Here is a 21,381-nt window from a genome sequence, read left to right on the forward strand (position 1 = left end):
CAAGACGGAATGATTACGACGGCATTCGGAAGCACCGCCTGGTTGCGTAGCTCGAGAAACTGCAATTATAAAACTCGTGGGGACATGACGCAGGGAACTGACTCCATGCCACAGGAGAGGGGCGTTAAACCGTATGTATATTGTGTATAAATACTGTATAATATTAGAATGTATGGAGAGTTGGTAATTAGATGAGTTGTATACTACATGTATAGATAGATACGTCCCACATACTGGGCTAAATAGTGCACAATAAGCATTCTACTCTTGGTTTTGTACATGTTGCAACTTGTTAAATTTAACTCCATTTTAAAATGCCCGATCTTTATGCTGACAGGTCTCCGAGCCTATAACGCCATGAACGAGGTCTAACAATGCTATGGAATCCTATGGTCACCAAGTGGTGCCTTTGGTGGCCCCATTAATACTCGCTCCTTCGCTTACTATGCTCTAGTCCCTTCTCCTTTCTGCGCTCCTTTTTCCTCTCAACTTTCTTCCTCTTAACCTCCCCAGACCTCTCTGGGGCACTGACAATATCTCTCCGCCTCTTCCCCCTTCTTGCCTCTCGTCTCTCCCGAACACCCTCTCTCACCCTCAATAACGCCTCGGTATACTCCTTCGTCCCCACTTTCCTCTTCAAACCCTCCATGATTTCCTCACTCATGCTTCTCAGTTCCTCGTACCCAGACTTGAACAGCTCGTCTGTTGAATAGGGTGCGGCGATTGAGGGGTCGGTGAGGTTGTGTAGTGGGAGAAGTATAGATTGGAGACATGGGATGAGAGATTCGGAAGGCAGCTTGGAAGTGAGATGTTGCAAGAGTTGGAGCGCCGAAGTCTTGGGCACGAGTGCCGGAGCACGTGGTGGCGATGTCTCCTTGCGGAGGACGAAACTTAATCTTCCGCAGAGATTCTGAAGCAATGTCATCTCCTCTAGCGATTCCTCCGCCATCTCTTCATCAGCCTCTTCTTCATCGTCAGCTTTGGTGTCCTGTGCAGGTGTCCATTTGATATCATTGGCTGTAGCACAACGAGCTAGGAAGATAAGGTTCTTCACTATTTCGTCAGCCAAAAGGGATGTGAGGCCTGGTGTCTTGAACATGTGTGCTGTGCGTCTGGTGAAATCTTTGATATCTTCACTATCGAGCTTCAACCCTCCGGACCCTCTCAGCGGTAACCCCTCAACTCCTGACTCCGCGTTATTTCGAGCGAAATCGGCGAAATAGATGCTGGTGAGTTTTGCGGCGGATAATTTGACCCAGGCATGGGGAAATGACAGACATGACCGTACTTCAGACCATAGCGGTTTCGATTTGGAAGCCAGGAGCGTGCCGGGAAACTTCTGCACGAGGACAATGGCTAGTTGCAAGGCGGCATAAATCTGCTCCCAATCCGAGCTCGAATTCTCGGCGAGCTCCAAGATCTCGAGAATGCAGTCTTGGAGCATCGGAATATCGCCATCTGTACTAGCTTCCGATTCAAAGTAAAACCCGTATGTTTGCAAAGCTAGTCGCACTACTGATGGATTCTCGTTTTGCTTGATCCATGATCGCAGAAGTGCAAGGAACGAGGACATACGTTCTTCATCCGCCTTCTTGAAGATCTCCTTGATGATTTCTCCACCCGCCATGCGGCATTTCTCACTGTCATCATTGGCTAGAACAAAGATCAATGGAACGAAGCAAGTGGCTGAGACTTCCTGAACAAAATCTTGCGAAGACTTGGAGAGCAAGAGATGAATGACTTCAAGGATGGATAGTCTGCCACCTTCCCTTTCGTACTTGAGATTGGCTACAATGAAGCCAAGTTGCTTAGTCCAGCGATTCTTTTTCTGTGGATATTCCCGCAAGAATTGGAAGTATGCTCCTCGCGCCAAGTCCCTCGTACCTTCATCATCGTTTGTAACCATGACTGTGCCAACGTAATCAAGCGTGTCATAAACAACTGCAGTCTGAACCTTGGAGTTCATAATTGCTCTTAGAAAGTTGAAGGTAACATGGCGTCGTTCTGGTTCAGTCATGTCATCTTTGAGTCTGGCCAGTAGCTTATCAATGGATGTTTCCTTGATAGGCACATCTGGGCGATCGCGCAGTATAACAGATATGATCTTGAGAGAGGCTTGCGCAATGTCTGAAGTAGTCGTTGAAGACTCTGAGAGGCTCTTGGTTGCCTCAACAGCAGCGACCCGATATAGATTCGTACCATCAATGACCGGCTTGAATGGGACTCTTGCGATCGTAGCAAGAAGTCGAAAAGCCGAAATTCTAACTTCCTCTTCCCCTTGGGTAACCGCGTCGCCAAGTATAGGAATGAAACCGGCCAGATTGCCGGGTGTTCGAAGATCATCGTACTTTTTGAGGACCGAGCGCAGGACATCGAAAGCAAAACGAATTAGTTTATATGTATAAACTGTCATGCTGCTCCGACCTTCCCCGCTCTTCTTCGCCCCTCTTTGTATTAAATATCGCTTGAGCCTAGGATCTCCTTTAGCCTTTGCCTCTGGCTTCGCAGTATTGTAGACGTCTTGAATAACTTCGTAGCAGAATATAAGGCTGTCTCTGCTTTGAGCAGCCGGGTTCCTCAGCAATCCATTGCTGATCCTATTAAGCAGTTCGTCGATCTTACGGACCATTTTCAAGTTGACCTTCTCTTTAAGCAATCCTTGAATCGGTCTGATTATGTCCGTCAAGCGACTCAGGGTAGATGTTTTAGCGATCAGCTCCATGGAATCATGGCTTTTGCTGCTTTTGACCTCCTTCATTTTGCTCGTATACTCCTCCGCGTCTTTTTCCTGGCCAGTGGCTCCAAATATATCATCCATAATGATTGCGACAATGGTGGGTAAACAATAATCCAGATCACCAGGAGCATACTCCGGTGTTGTAGCAACCAGGATCGTGTGCATTGTGTAGGAGAGGACATGGAGTTGATATCCCCTTGCTAAAGCGCCACGTAATTCCTTGAGGACAAATCCGAAGCACGATGGACCGAGTAGAACACATATCTTTGTCAAAGTGTCTCGAGTCATGTCGCGTGCCTCTTGGGATTTGCTCCGGAGGATATGACAGACGTCCGTGAGAACGGCTGGGAGCCTTTCGTTCAACTGCTCCTGCGGTAGAAGCTTCAAGAGGCGAACAATAATCACAGCAACGGGAACCCGAAGACTGACAGTGGACTCGTCTTTATCATGAAGATACGCAGTCAGAGATGGCAAAATATTCGAGCTGAGGTCATCGGCAAGCTTAACTTGTTTTGGCATGGTTACCGCCAATGTACTTCGCTTTTCCTCTTGGGTTTCCTGTGCAGCCAAGGAAAGGGCATCAATCACTTTCCCAAGGAGCCGAATGATTTGTTTTTCTAGTTCCGGCTTGGCTCGGACATATCCAATGAATCTTCTGAGCATGGCTCGATACTGAGGCCATTCAAGGGATCTAGACAATATCCCGATAGTAGTTGTAGCCTCGGCGGCCAGACTATGGGCTTCGTTGCCCTCTGCGCGGTCGAGGATGAAGTGCTCAATGAGTGGAATGAAGAAGTGGCTAACATTCTTTCCGCTAAGTTCTCCTCTCGTTGCTGCAGCTTCCAGGAGCCCAAGGGCACTGGACTGTCGACCTTTCCCAGCTGTCAGGATGTTGTTGAAGAACGACGATTCTACCTCGTCATCACCAGCAAGAAGACTGTGCATATCACTAACTTCCTGCCACAATGGGAAGGTTCGAACAAGATGAGCCATAACTTTCATGTACTCTCGTCGAATAACCTCGGACGGCTCTCGAGCACCCATGAATATAGCGGGTATGAGGACTGTTGAAACCAATGCTCTGAAATCAGCTTGCTTCGATTCGTCCGACGCTTTCTCTGCGGAGTCGATAAATTGACAAAGTCCATCGGAAGAATTCGAAGAAAGGATCGCAAACTCCTCATCGTGCCTAATATAATAGAGCAGGTTGTAGAGCAAGGGGGTCCATTGGCGTGAAGTGAATGGCGTCTCTCTCGGGTTATTAACGACGTTGAAGCCTTTGAGGCGGCGATCATAATCGGGCTCATCAAGGCGGCCTTGGGCGAAAGAGTTGAGATCGACACATATCGCGGCAACTTCTCCAAGAACGGGATCCTTCTCAGCGTACACCATCAAGACCCGAGATAACACTTCTCGACTATCCTTGTCCTTGAAATACCCAAAGAGTGAGGTCACTGTGCTGTAAACTTTGTCCTTCAGCTCAGCGTCATTTTGGAGATCGTACAGCGGGACGAAGTGCTCTAGTACTAATAAAAGCCCTCCCTTGGTCTTGGGACTAACACGTCTTGAGGGCTGATCGAGCAAGAAGACCGAGACATCAACCAAGTTGTGAGCTTGGGTCGAAGTGGATACAAACGGTGCAAGCTCAGAGACAACTTGCACACAAGCCTCAAGCAGATCCTTGCTGATATCTTGTTGGGCACGGAGTATCCCACCAATTTGAGTTAAGAAGTAGTCCATATTGGGTGCGAGAAGTTCCGACTTAACCTGCGATTGAAGAGCATCATCTTCAGCTCCCTGGCAGTGGCCGACAATGTTGCTGATGATGTTCAACACAAAGAGCTTCACTTCATCCTTTGATTTCGGGGGTGATAGACAGTCAGCGACTTTCGACATAATCTGGGAGTTGCTCGTAAGCAACATCACAGTTTGTGGGGAGGTAGACCAAGTCGACAAGAGTCGAAGAAGGATGGAGATGCTTTGAGCTGTTTCAATTGGCAACTTCTCCAGCCTTGGAAGTATGATATCCTTAACAATAGCTGCCATATATGGAGTCCAGTCGAAATCCGTAGCGTTCGAGAACAAGAGTACGAGGCATTTCAAACCAGTCTGGCGAACGTTCTTCAGCAAAGAAGTTTGGCTGGTGGTATCGTCTGGGGATGCATCTTCGTCAGAATCATCTCGTAATTGGCGCGACGTGTAAATTATGCAATAGAGGGCCGCCTGCACCAATTTCGTCGCGAAAGGGGCTACTTTGGTTCCAAGCTCTTTAATAATTGCTTCGAGCATATTTGTGACACCAACTTGTTTTCGAATGGTCAACAGACCATGTTCGAATGAAGCATCGTCAACGGTGCCATTCACCAACAACTTGAGATCCTTAAGCTGTCCAAGAGCAATATCCAAGAAACTTTCGGCATCTTCAGTACTTAAACTCCGTAATACAGTTAGTCGCCGGGCCTCCATTCCCTGCTTCCCACTCGCCGCACCCTTCCGTGAGATTGACCGTCCATAAAGGAGTCTGAGGAGGACTGGAGAAAGGTGCTCCCGGTGATCTGGCTGAACCAAAGTCTCGCCCTGGAGGAGAATAGAGATCTCGTCCTTGAATCGTGCTTCGTCCAAAAGGTTAAGAAGATTCTCTTCATATGGTCGGATGCTGGGATGCTTCCACGTGAAAAGAGCCTTGAGGGCAGACTTTTGGATTTCGATATCACCGTTCCCAAGTAGCTGCAAGAGAGCGTTCTTCACGTCTTCAGTCCTAAACAGCGACTTCGGATTTGTAAATTTACTGAACATATCGAGCTGGGCTTTCTGATCTTTTCTTGTCCATCCACTCGGGATGGTCTCAGTAACCTCGGCGATTTGCTCATTTTCGTCTCCCTGCTTGCAAGCCCACGAGAGAAACATCGGGACAAACAAACGCGAGCGTTTTTGGGCAATGGTTGGCGCAACTGCGAAAATTCGAAGGGCCTGTGATCTAGCGGTAGGTGGTTGCGATTCAACCAACTGCTGAGCATCTTCAAACCTCTGCAGCATCGTATCGCGAGCCTTCACAACTTCTGATACAGAAACCTTGGCGAGCTCATCTAACTTCATGAGATTCGAACATTCAAAATCCGTCAAGCGGTTGTTGTGCGGGTGTTCGACCTTCACAGAATGTCCGTCCCATATCATGGAAGGCGATTCTAGCCACACGAAAGCTAGGTCAGCAACAGCTTGTTCGCCTTCTTTGGCTTCCGCGATTTGTTTTAGTGCAAGGCATGCGTCTTCCCATATCTGGGCATATTTAACAGTAAGCATCCCAAAACAAAATGATGGGATTGCTTGCTTAAGCCATGGCGATGATTGGTGAGGATATAAAGTTGCTAGTTTTCGGATATGCATTGATGCAGAGCGGGCAGTTTGTAAGTCAATGGGTGTCTGTTCCACCATAATCATGATGGACAGGACTTCGGAGGTTGAGCCTTGATCTGTAGTGTGGATATGATCTAGAAGGCGTAGAGATAGAAGTCTAAGCTCATGGGAGTCTGTAGAAAGGTTTGCAATCAGTGAAGCAGTTAGAAGGTCCTCCTCAGATGCGATGTCCATATCATCGGTTGCTGGTACAGCCTTTGCCTTTGGCGGCACTTTAAGGCTTGTTTCATAGTCAAGCATAGCCTCTAAGAAATGGGGCAAGCGGGTGTATCTGGGAGCAGCAGCGCGGAGCAAAGGCTCAAGTGCTCTATCAACTACCCCAGCACCTTTGCTCATCCTTGAAAAGGCACTGAATCCACGACCAACTATGAAATTTGCTTCTTCTGGTGCAAGAGAAGAAGATGGCCGTAGTGCGAGTTTCAGCTTCCTGAGAAGAATCTCCGAGATCCTAGCATTTGTAGATGGGTGTACAACTGTGCATCCCAAAACTTCTAAAAGTGCATTGTACTTTGGCAGGCATCGATCATGCCAAGTATTGGGGCTTCGATCGTGTGCTGCTGAGGATGCTTGCTCTGGGAAAGGCGAAACCTCCAGCCTCTCAAATTTGCTTACTATCTGGTCCTGCCATGACTGAGGTAAAGTAAAACCTTCTTTGCCGTGACGATGCGGTAGAACGCCAGCTGACACCATTTTCGGCAATAGTACAGAGAGCGTATCGCCGTTTTCAGCATCAGACCAGTGGGCAATTACAAATCTATATTACAATATAAGCATAGGAGCATGGGAGCAGGTCGAGGGGGGAAGTTAGTACCTTTGAAAGTATGGTAAAACTAAACTGCGGAAGCGTTCTGGGTCGGCTTCCGAGATATAAGACGAGAATGTCAAAAACCATCTCGCTAGTGGATCTTTTGTTAACGAGTCGAGGAATGGTGAGATGAACGGAATGAGTGCGTCCATTGGGGAGTATTGTAGGATAATTGAGACGCTGTGGAGGACAAAATTCCAGATAGATTCTTCAGGGTCAAAATCTGTCACAATACTCGCGCTTTTCGAGATTGACCGTAGAATGTTGGATGTGGTTTTGAGAAGATCTTGCCAGTCTCCGATGCGGCTTCCTTTCCTTACACCGCACGCAATGCCAATCATTCGGGCGGAGAAAATAAGTCGACAAAGTTCATTCCTGTTGCTGGACTCCTGGAACACATCCAGAGCCGCATTTGCGTTCTCTATGACTATCTCCAATATATCCTTGAACGCCTCAGCGTTGGTATGATGGAGTATGCTCGTCAGCACGCCCGACACAAGATTAATCCATGGAGATGGTTCTTTTAAGTCCCAGTCTTTATCATCTAAGGCAGAGATGAGGCATTGAAAAATTGGCGGTCCCGAGGTATGGACACTCAACCCATTCCCTTTAATTGCCTCGGCGAATAATGTCATCTGGCCATGATAGTAGAGACCAAACTGCTTAGTTCCCCAAGTATTCTGAAGGTCGGCTTTGGCGTGGTGCACAATCAACGGGAGAGCCTTCTCCCTATGCCCTGGGGTCCCCGCCTTCTTGATAAGGAAGCTCAGAGCCTCAGCCCCGAACCGGGCAATATGCGGCGGTTGGCGATGTTTCCCAAGAAGGGGAGCCATCAAATCGTAGGTAGGTCGAAGATCTGGCACTACAAGTTTGGACAAATATTTGAACATAAATGCCAAACATGTAAAGCTCCACTCAATAACTTCGACATCCTGGGGGGTCCCAGCAATAGATGTTACCAGTTCCAGCACTTTCGCATAGTGCTTTTCGAATCGCACTCCCAAATCATGCGCAAAATCTGTCACCAATTCCAGTAAAGGCTCAATCGACTCCCTCTCTCGCCTTTCCAGATATCTGACCAAGATTTCCATAACCTTGTCCTCGAAATGCAATATTTGTGGTAAACTGTCGCACATTGGCAGAACTTCTTGGGCGAAGGCCACAAATGCCTCTGACATATTGAGGTCCTGCCATTTTTCTAAGCCCGCCTTGAAATATGACGTTGTCGTAGAGAGGTCTTCGGTGTCGAGATCGTGGCGGCGCACCCGTCGGATGGGGTCGAGGGAGCTTAATTTGGAGACTTTCGAAGTAAAGGACTCCCATCGGTGGTTCTTCTGATGCGGCGTGCCCTTTTTAAATTTGCGGACCTTCACAATGCGGCCAGAGGTATCGACACGCATGATGAATATATCGGCAGTTCCAGCCAGCCTGTCAGGATATTAGGGGGAGAGGATTCATGAATTCGCCAGACGACTGCTGCGAACTGCGAATCTTCAAGTCGAAATTATTTCTGCGAGTGACCGGCGGTGAAGCGGCAGAATATCTCGAAGCAGCTTGGCGTGGCCCTCTCACGCCAAGATAAGCTGCCGAGGCTGATAACGACGTATTTTCTTTTCGGCGGGAGCTTCTTCTGACGTGCGACGCGACGCAAGATCACAACTCTACACCCGCCGACACGATTGCGCGCAACGACGTAAACTCCTACTAATAACCTCCTCCTCCGTCGCTGCAGCATGGCGTCAAAGATGTGCGTATCAAGCCTCAAGCCTCAAGCCCCAAGGAATTCTTCAATTCCCGCCCTTTGCTCAAACTGACTGTTTGAAACAGAATAGTCGTGGGGCCTGTGAATGGCCAGTTACAGCCGGTCTTCACTAAATTATCAACTTTACACTCGAAGAATAACTTCTCACTTGCGATTATCACTGGCAACATGTTTTCTGAAGACGATGATACCGTTTCCGAGCTCCTTGCGAACAAAATTACCATCCCGCTACCAGCCTACTTTACTGTCGGCACCCAGCCTCTTCCACCCCGCATTGTAGAGAGGATTGAGAAAGATGAAGAGGTCAGCTTTAATGTAATTTCTCAGCTTTCGCTCTATGTTAATTAGGCGCTTAGATATGCCACAACCTCCATTACCTCGGGAAGCGAAGTACCACGAAAACATCTGAAGGCATTCGAATTGTCACCCTTGGGGGACAGCTCGATAACACCATTATTGGTGGGATGTCGAAGGAGCAATACCTGCCATTCCATACGACAGGGGATGCAAAGGCTCTTCATGGAGCAAATACAGCAGATATTCTGCTGACCACATGTTGGCCCGCAGGTATTCGAACTGGATCCAAGATCCCCCTTCCAGATGGGGTGGCAGATATTCCAGGCCAAGGTCATATTGCCGATCTTTGCGCCGCTATCAAACCCCGCTACCATTTTTCAGCCTCCCCGGGGTTCTTCTACGAAAGGGAACCTTTTTTCCATTCAGCTGTCCCAGAAGAGCCAGACGTTAGGCCTTTAACCCGGTTCATCTCCCTAGCTGCATACGGAAATCCTTCAAAACAAAAGGCTCTATACGCATTCTCTCTGCAATCATCACCTGACCTGACTGCCCCATTACCAGCTGGTGCGACGGCATCACCCTTTCTTTCCAGGCCTAACTCCAAGAAGCGCTCTGCACTTGAACCTGACCCGTATTCAAGATACGGTAACCATGACAGTAATGGCCGTCGAGATCATAAGAGAGCAAAGGGACGCAGGGGTGAGAGGCAGCCTCCACCTGGCCCTGACCAGTGTTATTTCTGCCTCTCCAATCCAAATCTAGCCACCCATCTCGTTGCTTCAATAGGGGACGACGCGTATCTCACTATTGCAAAAGGCCCTTTGACAACCTCGGAAACCAATGCTAGCCTCGGCACCGACTTTCCCGCCCATATGCTTATCATACCTCTCACACATACTCCCACTCTTGCGTCGATACCAGAGGAGGACGATTCTCGAACAAAGACATATGCAGAGATGAACAGGTACAAGGATGCCTTGCAATCAATGGTCGCCAAAAGAAGTTCCAACAAACTCGGGGCTGTCACTTATGAAATCAGCAAGGGCAACGGCGTTCATGTGCACTGGCAATTCTTACCTATGCCTGTGGACCTCATCAACAAAGGCCTGGTCGAAGCCGCCTTCCGCGTGGAAGCCGAGAACCTACAATACCCGGCATTTGAGGTTCGGGATCCTGAACTTGGTCAAAACGAGGGTGATTTCTTCCGCGTCTGGATCTGGACCCCGGCCAACGAGGATGATCCAGAGTCCAAACCGAGCACGAAATGCTTGACGCTACCGTTCGATCACACTGTGCGGTTCACGATACAATTTGGTAGGATTGTACTAGCGAAGTTGTTAGGGCTCCCGAAGAGAGAGCAGTGGAAGGATTGCGGACAGACTGAGGATGAGGAGAAGCGTGACGTTGAGGCTTTTAAGAAGGCGTTTCAGGAGTTTGACTTTACTCTTTAAATGGGTGGCGTTTAGGATACCCCGGAAATAATCTTGCATTTAGGGGAGTTCGGTGCTATTTATGCAGTATTGCATTTTCCCATAATCTGCAAGGTTGCTGGCGCTTCTGGAAACGATTGCATTTCGATTTCTGATTTAAACTCAGAGGGCGAGGGGCCTACCCCTAAAAGTCAAATCTCATCATGCTATCCCACTCGCATTACCCTTTAAAGTCAACGGTTTACATTTGAGTACGTGACTCGCTCTTTATCAAGATGGCCCAGCTAGCACTTTGATATTCTCTCCAATTTCCCGTGTATCATTAAGTGTAGACGTTAGAAATTATAACGGACCTGACCCAGTGCCAGAGTTTACAAGGTACCCCGTTTTCATTTTCAGCAACAGTTTCAATAGCACTCTTTGAGTTATTCGGCACGCCGTACCCTCCTATCGGGTTTTATTCCCCATTATCTATTCTCAGCTTATCTTTCCAATCAGCACTCGGTTGCTATAGCCTTCGGAAGCCACTCCTAGAATTCGAACCTCAATACGCCTCACACCTCACACTCCTTTCCAATAGTGCAATTCAATTCAATGTCAAAGTACTCTCCCTTGGCTTAATACCTAGTTCTCGGTTCTACCACTGTGTTGCTTAAGCCAACTCACATTCCAGTCGAACCTACGGAGGGCTTTTAAAATCCTCAAACCACGCCATTACTTGCGTGCCTCTATAAAAGGCAACTTCTCTCTAGGTATTTTCGTGGTTCTTTCATCTATAGTAAGCTATCAAGTGACGGCACTTTTAAAAGCCAGTTCCATAATTTATAGTTTTGAGTCAAGCTAAGACAAGTTTCAGTGACAGGAATATTCACGATCGATTAAGTTACTAGTAGGAGGACATTTTGGTATTTTTGGGGGATTAAGCGATGATTAATTGAGGGTGTTTATCAATTTCACATATTTTAAATTTGTAATTTTGCATTTTTACATGTTGACGCGGAACAAATGCATAGGAAAATCTCTATCCAAAGGCTATGGGATAGTATGAAAGACTTGGTGCTTAGCGAAGAGTATTCTGTGCGAAATCTCTTGAGGATGCGATTTATTTATCTTCGATTTTCAAGGCACGCAACTACTTCTCCGCCAAACCCCGCAACACTCATCGCTTCTTCAACAGAACCTTCCCGGTAATATCAGGAATCATTCCCCCCTCGGTCCAAATATTCTTTGGCCTTCCCTTGCCTTCCTCAAGCTTAACGTCATAATTCATAATCAAATACATTACAATACACTTGATCTCATTTGCCGCAAAGAATCGCCCGGGACAAGCATGAACCCCACTCCCCCAATTCAAACTCTCCGTGCTCGTCGTGACATATTGCCATTTATTCTCCTCGCCTCGCTTCTTCCGCATCTTGAAAAATCTTAACCCATCGAAAACTTCGGGGTTTGAGTAGATGTCAGGATCCATGGAGATTTGTGATACAGGCGTTGTAACTGTGATTCCTGGGGGAAGCAGGAGACCGTCAGAGAGACGTGTAGGCTTTAAAATTTTGCGAGAGAAGCCAGTGGAGGAGAAGGGGTTCATGCGTTGAGATTCTTTGATGAAGCTGTCCATCTTTTTGAGTAAGGGGAGACTAGTTTTAGACAGAACTCCCAGCGGTTCTGCTGCTGTGACAGCGAGGATTTCTTCTCGGAGTATGGAGAGGTATTCTGGATGGGCAGCAAGATCGAAGAATATATGTGTCATGGTATTGGATGTCGTGTGCATGGCTGCGGTGGCGATTTGCAGTTGGTACTTAGCCTGCCATTCCAAGTCTGTGGCTTTTCCTGGTGGTGAGTTCTCCATTATCCAGGTCATCATGTCATGTGGTTTTGGACCTTTCTCTGTGGTACGTGCTGCTATTACTGGAGCTACGAGTCGTTTCATCGTTTCGATTGCTTGGAGCGGTTTCTGGCACTCTTTTACCCAGTACTGGGCCAGTGGACGGAGGAAGATCGGGTATTTGCGCATGGCTGGGATTACGTTGTAGGCTTCGACGCCAAAGTTGAGGCAACAATTAATATACTCTTCGTTGCGGTTCAGCTCGGGGCCTGCAAAGATGCGCCCAGATACCAGTGCGATGATACGCATTAGAGCTGTCATGGGGTATGATGGCGTCCAGTCTGGAAAACGAATTTAGCTGCGGAAACACGTGATGAGTGAAAAGGGGGAAGATACCTTTACATTCTCCTATTTCTTGGGAGAAGGCATAGGAGATTTCTTCTTGGATTTCGCCCATAATGTTCCCTGATATCCGTTAGAAATTTAAACATCTCCAATCTAGAAGATAACATAAGCTTATGAAGACATACCAAGGTTTGAATTGAGACTGTTTTTGATGGTATGGGTGAGAGTCTCATCATGAATTCCGCCGGGAGCGATCATCTTGGTATAATCACCCAGAAACCTCTGCAATCAAAAATATTAACTTTCATTTCATACCAGATTTTTTGCCCACAACGCACACGCTCTGGAACACTCACCTCATTAATATCCTCAAGGAAATTCACCTGCTCATCCGGCAAGTTCTTCAGTTCGTCAACATACTTGGCCGGAATAATAACGACATCCTTATGTGGATGTTCGACCTTGTAGATGCGGTTCTTGTCTTTCTGATAGCACTCCTTCATGATATCATCCAGAGAATCGAATTTGCTATCCCCTAGCGCCGCCTGGGTCTTTGTGACAAGCTTTGGAACATTGAATCGCGCATCGCGGAAGTACCTATTCCAGATAATGTAGATAATAATGGGTGCAAGGGTTCTGAACATGCCAGATAGACTGAAGAAGTCCCGTGGTGCTGGGAGTATTGATTCGAGCATCTTGTCATTAAATGCTATGGCAGTCGCACTGGGCCGTTCACGAAGCTCAAGAAATTCCACACAGTGGACAACTCAGCTAAGTTCAACTCAATTCCACAGGCTTTTCTTTACCGGTAGTATGGGATGGAGCGTGGTCCTGGACGGTTCTCACGGTGCTGCCTAGTCCATGTATCACTGCCTAGACCCGCGTTGGTGGATATGGTGCACCGCAGATTGGGGGGCGCTGTTGACGCCGCACGTTCTGTGCCACGTGGAGTTGTCAATAACCTGAGGAAGATGGAAGGTGGAAATGACAATGAAAATGGAGGTGGTTGGATGATCCCTGGGGCATTGTAGGATGTCAGGTAGTATTATAGCCCTCTCGCGTAACCCCTGGCCCTGCTTCGTGAATCCTTCCGCTACTACTACCTGTCGACGTACGCAACTTCGTAAATAACTTCAACATACTTCGTACTTACCTAGGTAATTACTAGGCCAACTCAACCTAAATTCTTGGCTATTGTCCTGAACTGATCCACGATCCTGTTAAGGTATTGGGTGTGTATTACGAACTGGACGAATACGACTGGACTCGTACGAAGTACTTCGACAGAGTCCGACTGGGCGTGTTCTCCGACTGAACGAGCATGTCGACCGGATGAGTAAATATTCAGAACTCGTCCTGCGGAGTTGCTACCTACGGCACTAGGCTTCATCAAACTTGTGGCGGCTTATGTGCACGGCGACTCGGCGAGGTGAGTTTGCCAGATGTGTATCTTCATTTCTCTATTAACAGAATGTACAGGTTCTTGCTCTTACCACCATAGTTCGCACGGCCTCCGCTCTTATAACGTCAACAAATCCCTACAGGGGCCACATCCCACGGAATAGGCATGAGAATGGCATATCATATGATGTCCCAAACAACTATCTTCCCAATCTCCATCTTCTCAAATCAGCCCCCACAATCTGTCACTGGCGTTGTTAGCCTTGTCGGCCTCCAGCTCGCAGCAGGCGTATTCGGGCTCGGCTTCACAGCACCAGACTCGATCCTACGGCCCGCAGGACTCTCCTTAATCGGCGCCTCCATTTGGACACTGGGTCAAACATGCTCGCGGGTGATTCCGAGCATATTGCTAAGCAATTTGATCGGTGGAATCACCGGCGCATGGCTCACTCAATTCATCGTCAGCGGGCTTATTCTGAGGGAGAATTTTGACGATGATGGGCTAGCCAAAACTAAAACCGAAGCTCAAGGGCCGAAAGAAGCTGCACCATCCGAGAAAGAAAAGGTGAAGGGGGGGTTTATGAGGCGAGTATGGTTCGGTTTAACAACCCTCAGTTCTCAACGTCGCATCGGAACACCGCAACAAGCAAAAAACATCCCACCATTCAAGACTTCTGATCCCACGTATACACCTTCCCGTGGCGCCTTTCTCTTGCGCACCCTCATTAAAGCAGTGAGCTCGTACCTCCTCCTCGACCTCATGACATTTCGCGAGTGGGGCGATCCCTCACAAAACCACTTACTTTTCGCCGCTGATAAAGTGCCCTTCTTCTCGCGGTTCGGAAGTATCACAGGTGGAGAGTTAGGCCTAAGAGCTTCGATTTCTATCGGGCATTGGATAGGCTCTTACCTGTTGTTACAACTATTCCACTCTACGTTGGCGTTTGGAACGGTGCTGGTGGGGTTCTATGAACCGAGGGGATGGCCACCACTGTTTGGGAGTTTCTCAGATATTTGGTCAATACGGCAGTTTTGGGGGTACGATGATTTTCGATTTATGACTGCCTCTTCCTTCCATCCCTTTCCTGCCCACTTCTACCCCCAATATCGAATAGCAGACTGACAACCCCCATATAGGAAATTCTATCACCAACTCCTCCGCAATAAACTAACCACTCTCTCCACCTTCCTCATAGACACCGCCCTGCACATCCCACCGAAAACCCTCATCCACAGGTACTCATCCATCCTAGGTACATTTTTCTTCTCGGGCCTCTGCCATGTGATGAGTGATACCTGGGGCGTGATACCCATCCGGGAGTGCGGAGCTTTGGAGTTTTTCTGTATGCAGGCCGTGGGAATTATGGTTGAGGATGGGGTACAAGAGCTGTGGAGACGTGTTAGGGGGAAAAGCTGGGATGCAAAACCGGAGTTTTTTGGAAGGATTGTGGGAGGTTTGTGGGTTGTGGCGTGGCTGGCCTGGACGACGCCTATGTGGATTTATCCTGGACTTAGGAGGCCGATTACGGGGGATAGCGGATTGCTTTTACCGTTTAGCGTGGTAAAGACCCTGACGGGGTATGTTACTACATAAAATGTTTTGCAATTCTCGGATTACTCACTTTCTAATCCTAGTTTTATAATTGAATCAGCTTGAAATTACGAGGAAACCATAACAATAGAAAATGTAGCCCATCTAATTTATCTACTATGTTGATCTCGCTCCCCTATATCGATTCATTTATTTGTTCAGATTCTTGTATTTGATGAATAAGCAGGAACTGCCTCATTTTTATTAGCACGCTCATGTTCAACTTTCCACCAACCCCTTTAAATCCAGGCAACTCCCTCCCTCTCGCTCACTAGCCAACCACCCCCAAACACTCCAATGACTCCATACCCCTAAAACTCCCAAACTTCCTTAAGATTCCTCGTATTTCTAATAAAACTGTACGGCACCATCCCCTCTCCCCCTCGCCTCAACGTAGGATAAACCCAGATGGGACAACACCAACACATCCAAGCCATAACCCAAACCCGACCAACCAACTTGGCCCACCATGGCGTCTCGGACTTTCCATCTCTCCCACTCACCTTATTATAAGCAGCTATCACAAAATCCTCAACCATGATCCCCATCACTTGGGCAGGGAAGAAGAATATCGTGCCGCGGATTTGTTGGGATCCCTTTGTGGATCCTAAGGGAGAAACGGCGTGGGAAACGCCTGAGAGAGTGAAGACGAAGAAGATTTTAGTGTAGCGGCTAATGAAACCGCGTTGTAGAGAACGGGGAAGGATAGCCTTGGTGAGCGCGGCGCCGTTTGTTGTTAGGGGGTACTGGATTACTTGGTGCCAGAAACGACTATTAATTTCAGTTAGTTGGGTTAAACTGGGAAGTTGAGGGAAAATAAAAATTAATATTTACCCCCAATGGTTGCGAATCGTGTAATCTTTAGCCAATGACCCTACAAGGGGTGGGAAATCTGCCGGCTTCCAAAGCCCACTACCAACACAGACACAGGCGACGATTGCATATACATATTGAATAAGCAAATAAGTCGAAGCCCATAGATTCAAGTTCGTCAATATGCGGAAGTAGATTTCATCCCAAGTAACCTCGTTCAACCTCGTAAAAAAGAATTCTTGTCTGCGAGAATAAAGTGCTGCATCAGGTGCAGGTTGACAAGTAAGTAAATCTAATAGTCCGTAGGCGAGGAAGATCGTGAGGAATTTCCGTAGGAGGAATTTGCCACGTGAAGGGGTGTATGAGGGGTTTGAAGGGTCGAATTTGGGTACGTTTCTAGCTTGAATTGGAGTCCCGATATTGCGGTGGTTGAATATGAGGTAGTCGAAAGCTTGGAATCCGGACATTTTGATGAATTTCTTCTGCCCTTTGACATCGCCCTTGCTATCGCCACCATCCTTTTTCTTCAGAGCTCTAGACTCGTCCCGTAGGAAGTATAGATCGACTACTCGCATCAGATCTGCTACAATAAAGTTTGCGATCAGTGGATCGAAGCCAGGAATATGGCCCATGATATCTGGCATAGTGAGGAGTAGGTAGATGTCGGAAGCTACCATTGCGGTAACTAGTATCCGCAGGGAGAGTGGGCGTGATGTATAGGCTGTCACGACGACAAATGCTAATGCTGTAAAGGCGATGTAGAAACGGCCGGTCCAGTTCGAGATTGGCGGTCCTAGATCGGACATATCATCAAGCGTTATCGCCATCTTTGAAAATAATTATTCAATCGATGAGATACTCTGGAGGGGAAGAAAGTGAGAGCTGGGCAAGGAGAGAATAACGCTCTCGAGCCAGAGTGAGAAAGTGAGAGGGGTCAATTGGAGAAGATAGAGACAGAAATTTCTCGACTCGAGCTGGAAACCCTAGATTTCTAACAGGTTACCACAAGAGGGGATTGGAGTTAAAAATTGTCGGGGTCATGATACTGATTGTCACAAGGTACCAGGAAGATAGGGTGAGCTGCCTGATAGTTTCCTGAAGTAGTAGGTGGGGTACAACAGGTAATCTTACAGGCATTGTATCTATCGGGGGCATTGAAGGCTAGATTCCTGTAACCTTTCCCAACTTGCCCCAGCCCTGCAGTATTATGGCACAGCTCCCCCTTCCAATTAGATAATTCATTCGGGGGGGGTCAGAGCATGCAACAGTGCAATACATACAAACGCGTAGGCAGCAATGAATAGCGCTCTTGTGAATGGTGGGTAGGTAAGAAAAGTTGGTTCAGACCAAGATTGATTGGGGCCATCTCGGCTTCCAACATGCTTTGCAGATAGCCGGACAAGCTCTACTCGGTGGGGGAAAAGGAGTACCTACCACTTACTACATATTGCACTCGGCAAAGCTACGCACTCTGTACAAGTACAGTACCGTGGTCATGTACTAGGCAGTACGTGATGCATGGGCAGCGTGGCATTGACTCGGGTTCGGATGCAGAGTTGGTTCGAAAGTGGGAGCACCAAGGTTACCTAGGTATCTTGCTCAAATCGGAGCCTGAATAACATCTGATTATATCCGGATCAGTGAGCAGGCTGCTTTATGGCAACATTATGTTGACAATGTTAGGAGTCAAAAGTGTTCAAGATGTCATGTGAAGTTAAATGCTCGGCAGCGCTCGGACCAGTTAATGTCAGTTCCAACTACGCTAACATCCCCTTGAAATAGGTAGGTAGGACAAACTAAAAAACAAAACAAAGCAAACAAAACCAAAGATTATGAATCGATGTTGTTATTCATGACCGGTTTTGTTATCCATAACCTACCAAATATGTTCATGTGGATTAAGGACCTATCCAGGGAAAGAGCTTACAGTTTATGTACAGTACACCATCCGCCGATGATTCCCTACATCACTCTACCCTGGAGGGCAGACACAGGACCTCATCATTTTGCTATCTAAATCTAAGCTCACCTGGATAATCTCTAAATACTCGGTAACCTCCGGATATCTAACAATATCACGGCGACTTGCGTAACTGTAGATATGACTGCAACAGACGGGGATCCTAGTGCAAACGTATTATTTAGAATACATTCGAACATCGCGTCGATATGCTTCGTGGATCCCCTTAAACCCCCAACCATGCCGTCCCAAATATAATACTACGAGTGAAGGTTGAGGTGGGTGGACGTGAAGTGTGGCGAGCTTGAGCAAAGCAGCGGGGATCGGAAGATCAGGTCCAGCCTAGCGAGTGAGAAGGAGCAGCCCCCCCCTGAATCTAATCCTAAAAAGGTAATATTGAGGTCTCTAGGCAGATAGGAAGTAAGTAAGTCTCCCTTACTCTTATAACTAACACAAAAAACCACTGCAGTCGAACCACGCCACATCAATATCGTGGCATTTCCATCTTATTACGATGGATGAGATGATATTCAAGCCGTCACGATATGTGGATGTACCTCATATCGACCTACTCTCATGGACGTTTGGAAACCCAGAATATGACCTCAATAAGCCCGTAAGATTCTGAACCCACGTGTATACAAACCCCTCTACTGGGACTAGCTGACATGAGTACAGCTTTTTATTAATGCATACAATGAATCCGAATCCATCTCCTACCATCAAGCCAAGTGCTCTGTCCGGAAATTGATTGCGGGATTCAGAGCGCTGGGTTTAAAAGCGGGAGATAGCGTTTGCCTACACTCCTTCAACAATGTACGTACACGTACCTGAATTATCTTCTTTAAAATATTCACTCTGAAAATAGGTGAACTACTCCCTCATATACCTCGCAGTTGTTGGCTTTGGCGGGCGTTTCGTGGGATCGAATCCGTCATGGACATCCTCAGAACTCATCCACCTCTTCACATTATCTGAAGTGAAATGCGTTCTCACCGAACCTGGATTCCTCTCCAGCGTACTGCCAGCGACTAAGGAAGTGGGTATCTCTTCGCCCAATGTTTTCATTTTCAGCTCCTCCACTGAAGATCAATCTTCTTCATCTGATCTAAAATTATGGACATCCCTCCTTGACCACGGAGAAGAGGATTGGATATCGTTCAATGACGAAAAACAAGCCAAAGCTACGACTGTAGCATTGATGTCAACTAGTGGGACGACGGGTATGCCGAAAGCAGCCGAAATCTCGCATTATGCTCAAATAGCACAAAGCATAATGCTCTACGACTCAAAAGAGAAGCCATATCAAGTACCATTCCTCTTACACTTATTCCGTTTTCCATGAAACCAAAGAAACGTGCTAAAATAGTTATAGGTCATCCGTCTTCTCTGCCTCCCTCAATTCCACGCCTTCAACGCCCCAATTGCCCACATCGCCCCTTTAAGAGAAGGCCACACAACCTACGTGATGAAACGTTATCAACCCGCCAAGTATACAGAATTCATCTCACGCTACAAGATCAGCGAAACCACTATGGTAAACCCTATCATCTTCAATCTCCTCGCGCTGCCGGAAAGTGAAAGAGCGGCGCTGGACTCATTAAGATTTGTCTGGTGCGGAGGCGTGGCACTTGATGCTGTTGTACAAAATAAACTCAGTGGGATTTTGAACCCTGATGCGATCGTGGCGCAGGTTTATGGCATGACGGAGATTGGGTGGATAGTTACAATGCATTTTCCTGAGAAGGATGACACGGGGAGCGTGGGGAGATTGTTACCAAGTATGGAGGCGAAGTATTTCCCCCTATTCTTAACATTCTACTCCGGTTGAGGGAAGACGGAGGGAACCTAACTGACAAACCACCCAGAATCATGGATCCATTAACCAACCTCCCAATAACCACCCATTCCATCCCAGGAGAAATCTACCTCCGCGGCCCCTCCCTAATGACATCCTATATTTCAAACCCCCACGCCACGAAAGAAACTATTATAGATGGCTGGCTTGCTAGTGGTGATATCGGTTATGTCTCCCCTGAGGGAAAATGGTATGTCACAGATCGCAAGAAGGAACTTATTAAGGTTCGTGGATGGCAAGTTTCTCCTACAGAGCTAGAAGCGTGTTTGCTAGGTCATCCAATGGTGAAAGACGTTGCAGTTGTAGGCGTGGATGAGGGAGATGAGAGAGGGGAGGTGCCGAGGGCATATGTTGTTCTTGAGGGTGGGGAGGAATGGATAATGATGGATGATAAAGGTGACCTGAACGAAAAGGGTGGGACTAGGTTCAATGGAATAAATGGAAATACGGAGATGCAAGAGGATATTAAATTGTATTTGAAGGGGAGATTGGCGACATATAAGGTACTTGCCGGTGGTGTTAAATTTGTGAGCAGGATACCGAGAAGTGCGGCGGGGAAGACACTGAGGAAGGTTTTGAAAGATGGTCAGAAGGCAGAGAATGGGATCGGTGCTCTACAGGGTGCAGTTTACTCCAATGGACATGCAGGAAAATAGATGTCTAGATACTTGAATATTGCGGTGGAATTTCCTCAAGATGTCTCGTCCGCTAAGCTGAGAATAAAACATCAGCAACTACTCCGTATGAAAATGTTAGTTTTCCCAATCTCACAACTTGATTAGTTGGTGGCTTGGTAATATCTTACAATGCAGATCCATACGAGCCCTAGTCATTCATTCGACAGTCTCAGTCAGCGCTATGTGTTAAAACCAGCGATCTATCCTTAGGCCACTCGGCGGGAAAGCACAAATTCACAAATTCGGAGGTCACTTCCGATCCTTAACAATCCAACATACGCGATGGATTTCCAAATTACGTGAGAACAGGCACCGAGATAAACAGCGCCCCAAGTCTAAAGAAAGAGGGCAATTCCGAGGCTCGAGAGGGAAGGGTGGTCTGATACCGGGCGAAGGAATGCAGCATGGAGTGTATAAGGGAGCTGCTAAGCTACCCTGGGCAAAAAGCTGGGGAAGCCGTCAAGGA

At 47.5% G+C, this 21,381-nt stretch overlaps 6 protein-coding genes across 6 annotated transcripts; 3 read left to right on the top strand and 3 right to left on the bottom strand.

Moving 5' to 3' along the window:
• Positions 1-421: 421 nt before the first annotated feature.
• Positions 422-8,356, bottom strand: BP5553_07913 (ARM repeat-containing protein; the record flags this gene model as incomplete). The annotated part of the gene is made up of 2 exons (XM_032016536.1): positions 422-6,905; positions 6,963-8,356. The coding sequence occupies 2 exons, from the start codon at positions 8,354-8,356 to the stop codon at positions 422-424; spliced, it is 7,878 nt and encodes a 2,625-aa protein (XP_031867767.1).
• A 333-nt stretch (positions 8,357-8,689) lies between these two features.
• BP5553_07914 (Uncharacterized protein) lies at positions 8,690-10,466 on the top strand (the record flags this gene model as incomplete). The annotated part of the gene is made up of 3 exons (XM_032016537.1): positions 8,690-8,703; positions 8,784-9,021; positions 9,075-10,466. The coding sequence occupies 3 exons, from the start codon at positions 8,690-8,692 to the stop codon at positions 10,464-10,466; spliced, it is 1,644 nt and encodes a 547-aa protein (XP_031867768.1).
• A 1,138-nt stretch (positions 10,467-11,604) lies between these two features.
• On the bottom strand, positions 11,605-13,310 carry BP5553_07915 (Ent-kaurene oxidase; the record flags this gene model as incomplete). Its single annotated transcript, XM_032016538.1, has 4 exons — positions 11,605-12,611; positions 12,667-12,735; positions 12,801-12,897; positions 12,972-13,310. The coding sequence occupies 4 exons, from the start codon at positions 13,308-13,310 to the stop codon at positions 11,605-11,607; spliced, it is 1,512 nt and encodes a 503-aa protein (XP_031867769.1).
• Positions 13,311-14,203: 893 nt separating this feature from the next.
• On the top strand, positions 14,204-15,139 carry BP5553_07916 (uncharacterized protein; the record flags this gene model as incomplete). The annotated part of the gene is made up of 1 exon (XM_032016539.1): positions 14,204-15,139. One exon carries the CDS (start codon positions 14,204-14,206, stop codon positions 15,137-15,139), a length of 936 nt encoding a protein of 311 aa, XP_031867770.1.
• A 779-nt stretch (positions 15,140-15,918) lies between these two features.
• Positions 15,919-17,247, bottom strand: BP5553_07917 (uncharacterized protein; the record flags this gene model as incomplete). Its single annotated transcript, XM_032016540.1, has 2 exons — positions 15,919-16,378; positions 16,442-17,247. 2 exons carry the CDS (start codon positions 17,245-17,247, stop codon positions 15,919-15,921), a joined length of 1,266 nt encoding a protein of 421 aa, XP_031867771.1.
• Positions 17,248-18,894: 1,647 nt separating this feature from the next.
• On the top strand, positions 18,895-20,894 carry BP5553_07918 (uncharacterized protein; the record flags this gene model as incomplete). The annotated part of the gene is made up of 5 exons (XM_032016541.1): positions 18,895-18,996; positions 19,059-19,196; positions 19,249-19,689; positions 19,756-20,174; positions 20,249-20,894. The coding sequence occupies 5 exons, from the start codon at positions 18,895-18,897 to the stop codon at positions 20,892-20,894; spliced, it is 1,746 nt and encodes a 581-aa protein (XP_031867772.1).
• Between the last annotated feature and the right edge of the window lie 487 nt (positions 20,895-21,381).

Source organism: Venustampulla echinocandica, assembly GCF_003357145.1.
Source record: "Venustampulla echinocandica strain BP 5553 chromosome Unknown scaffold_6, whole genome shotgun sequence".
In the NCBI taxonomy this organism is placed as follows: Eukaryota; Fungi; Ascomycota; class Leotiomycetes; order Helotiales; family Pleuroascaceae; genus Venustampulla; species Venustampulla echinocandica.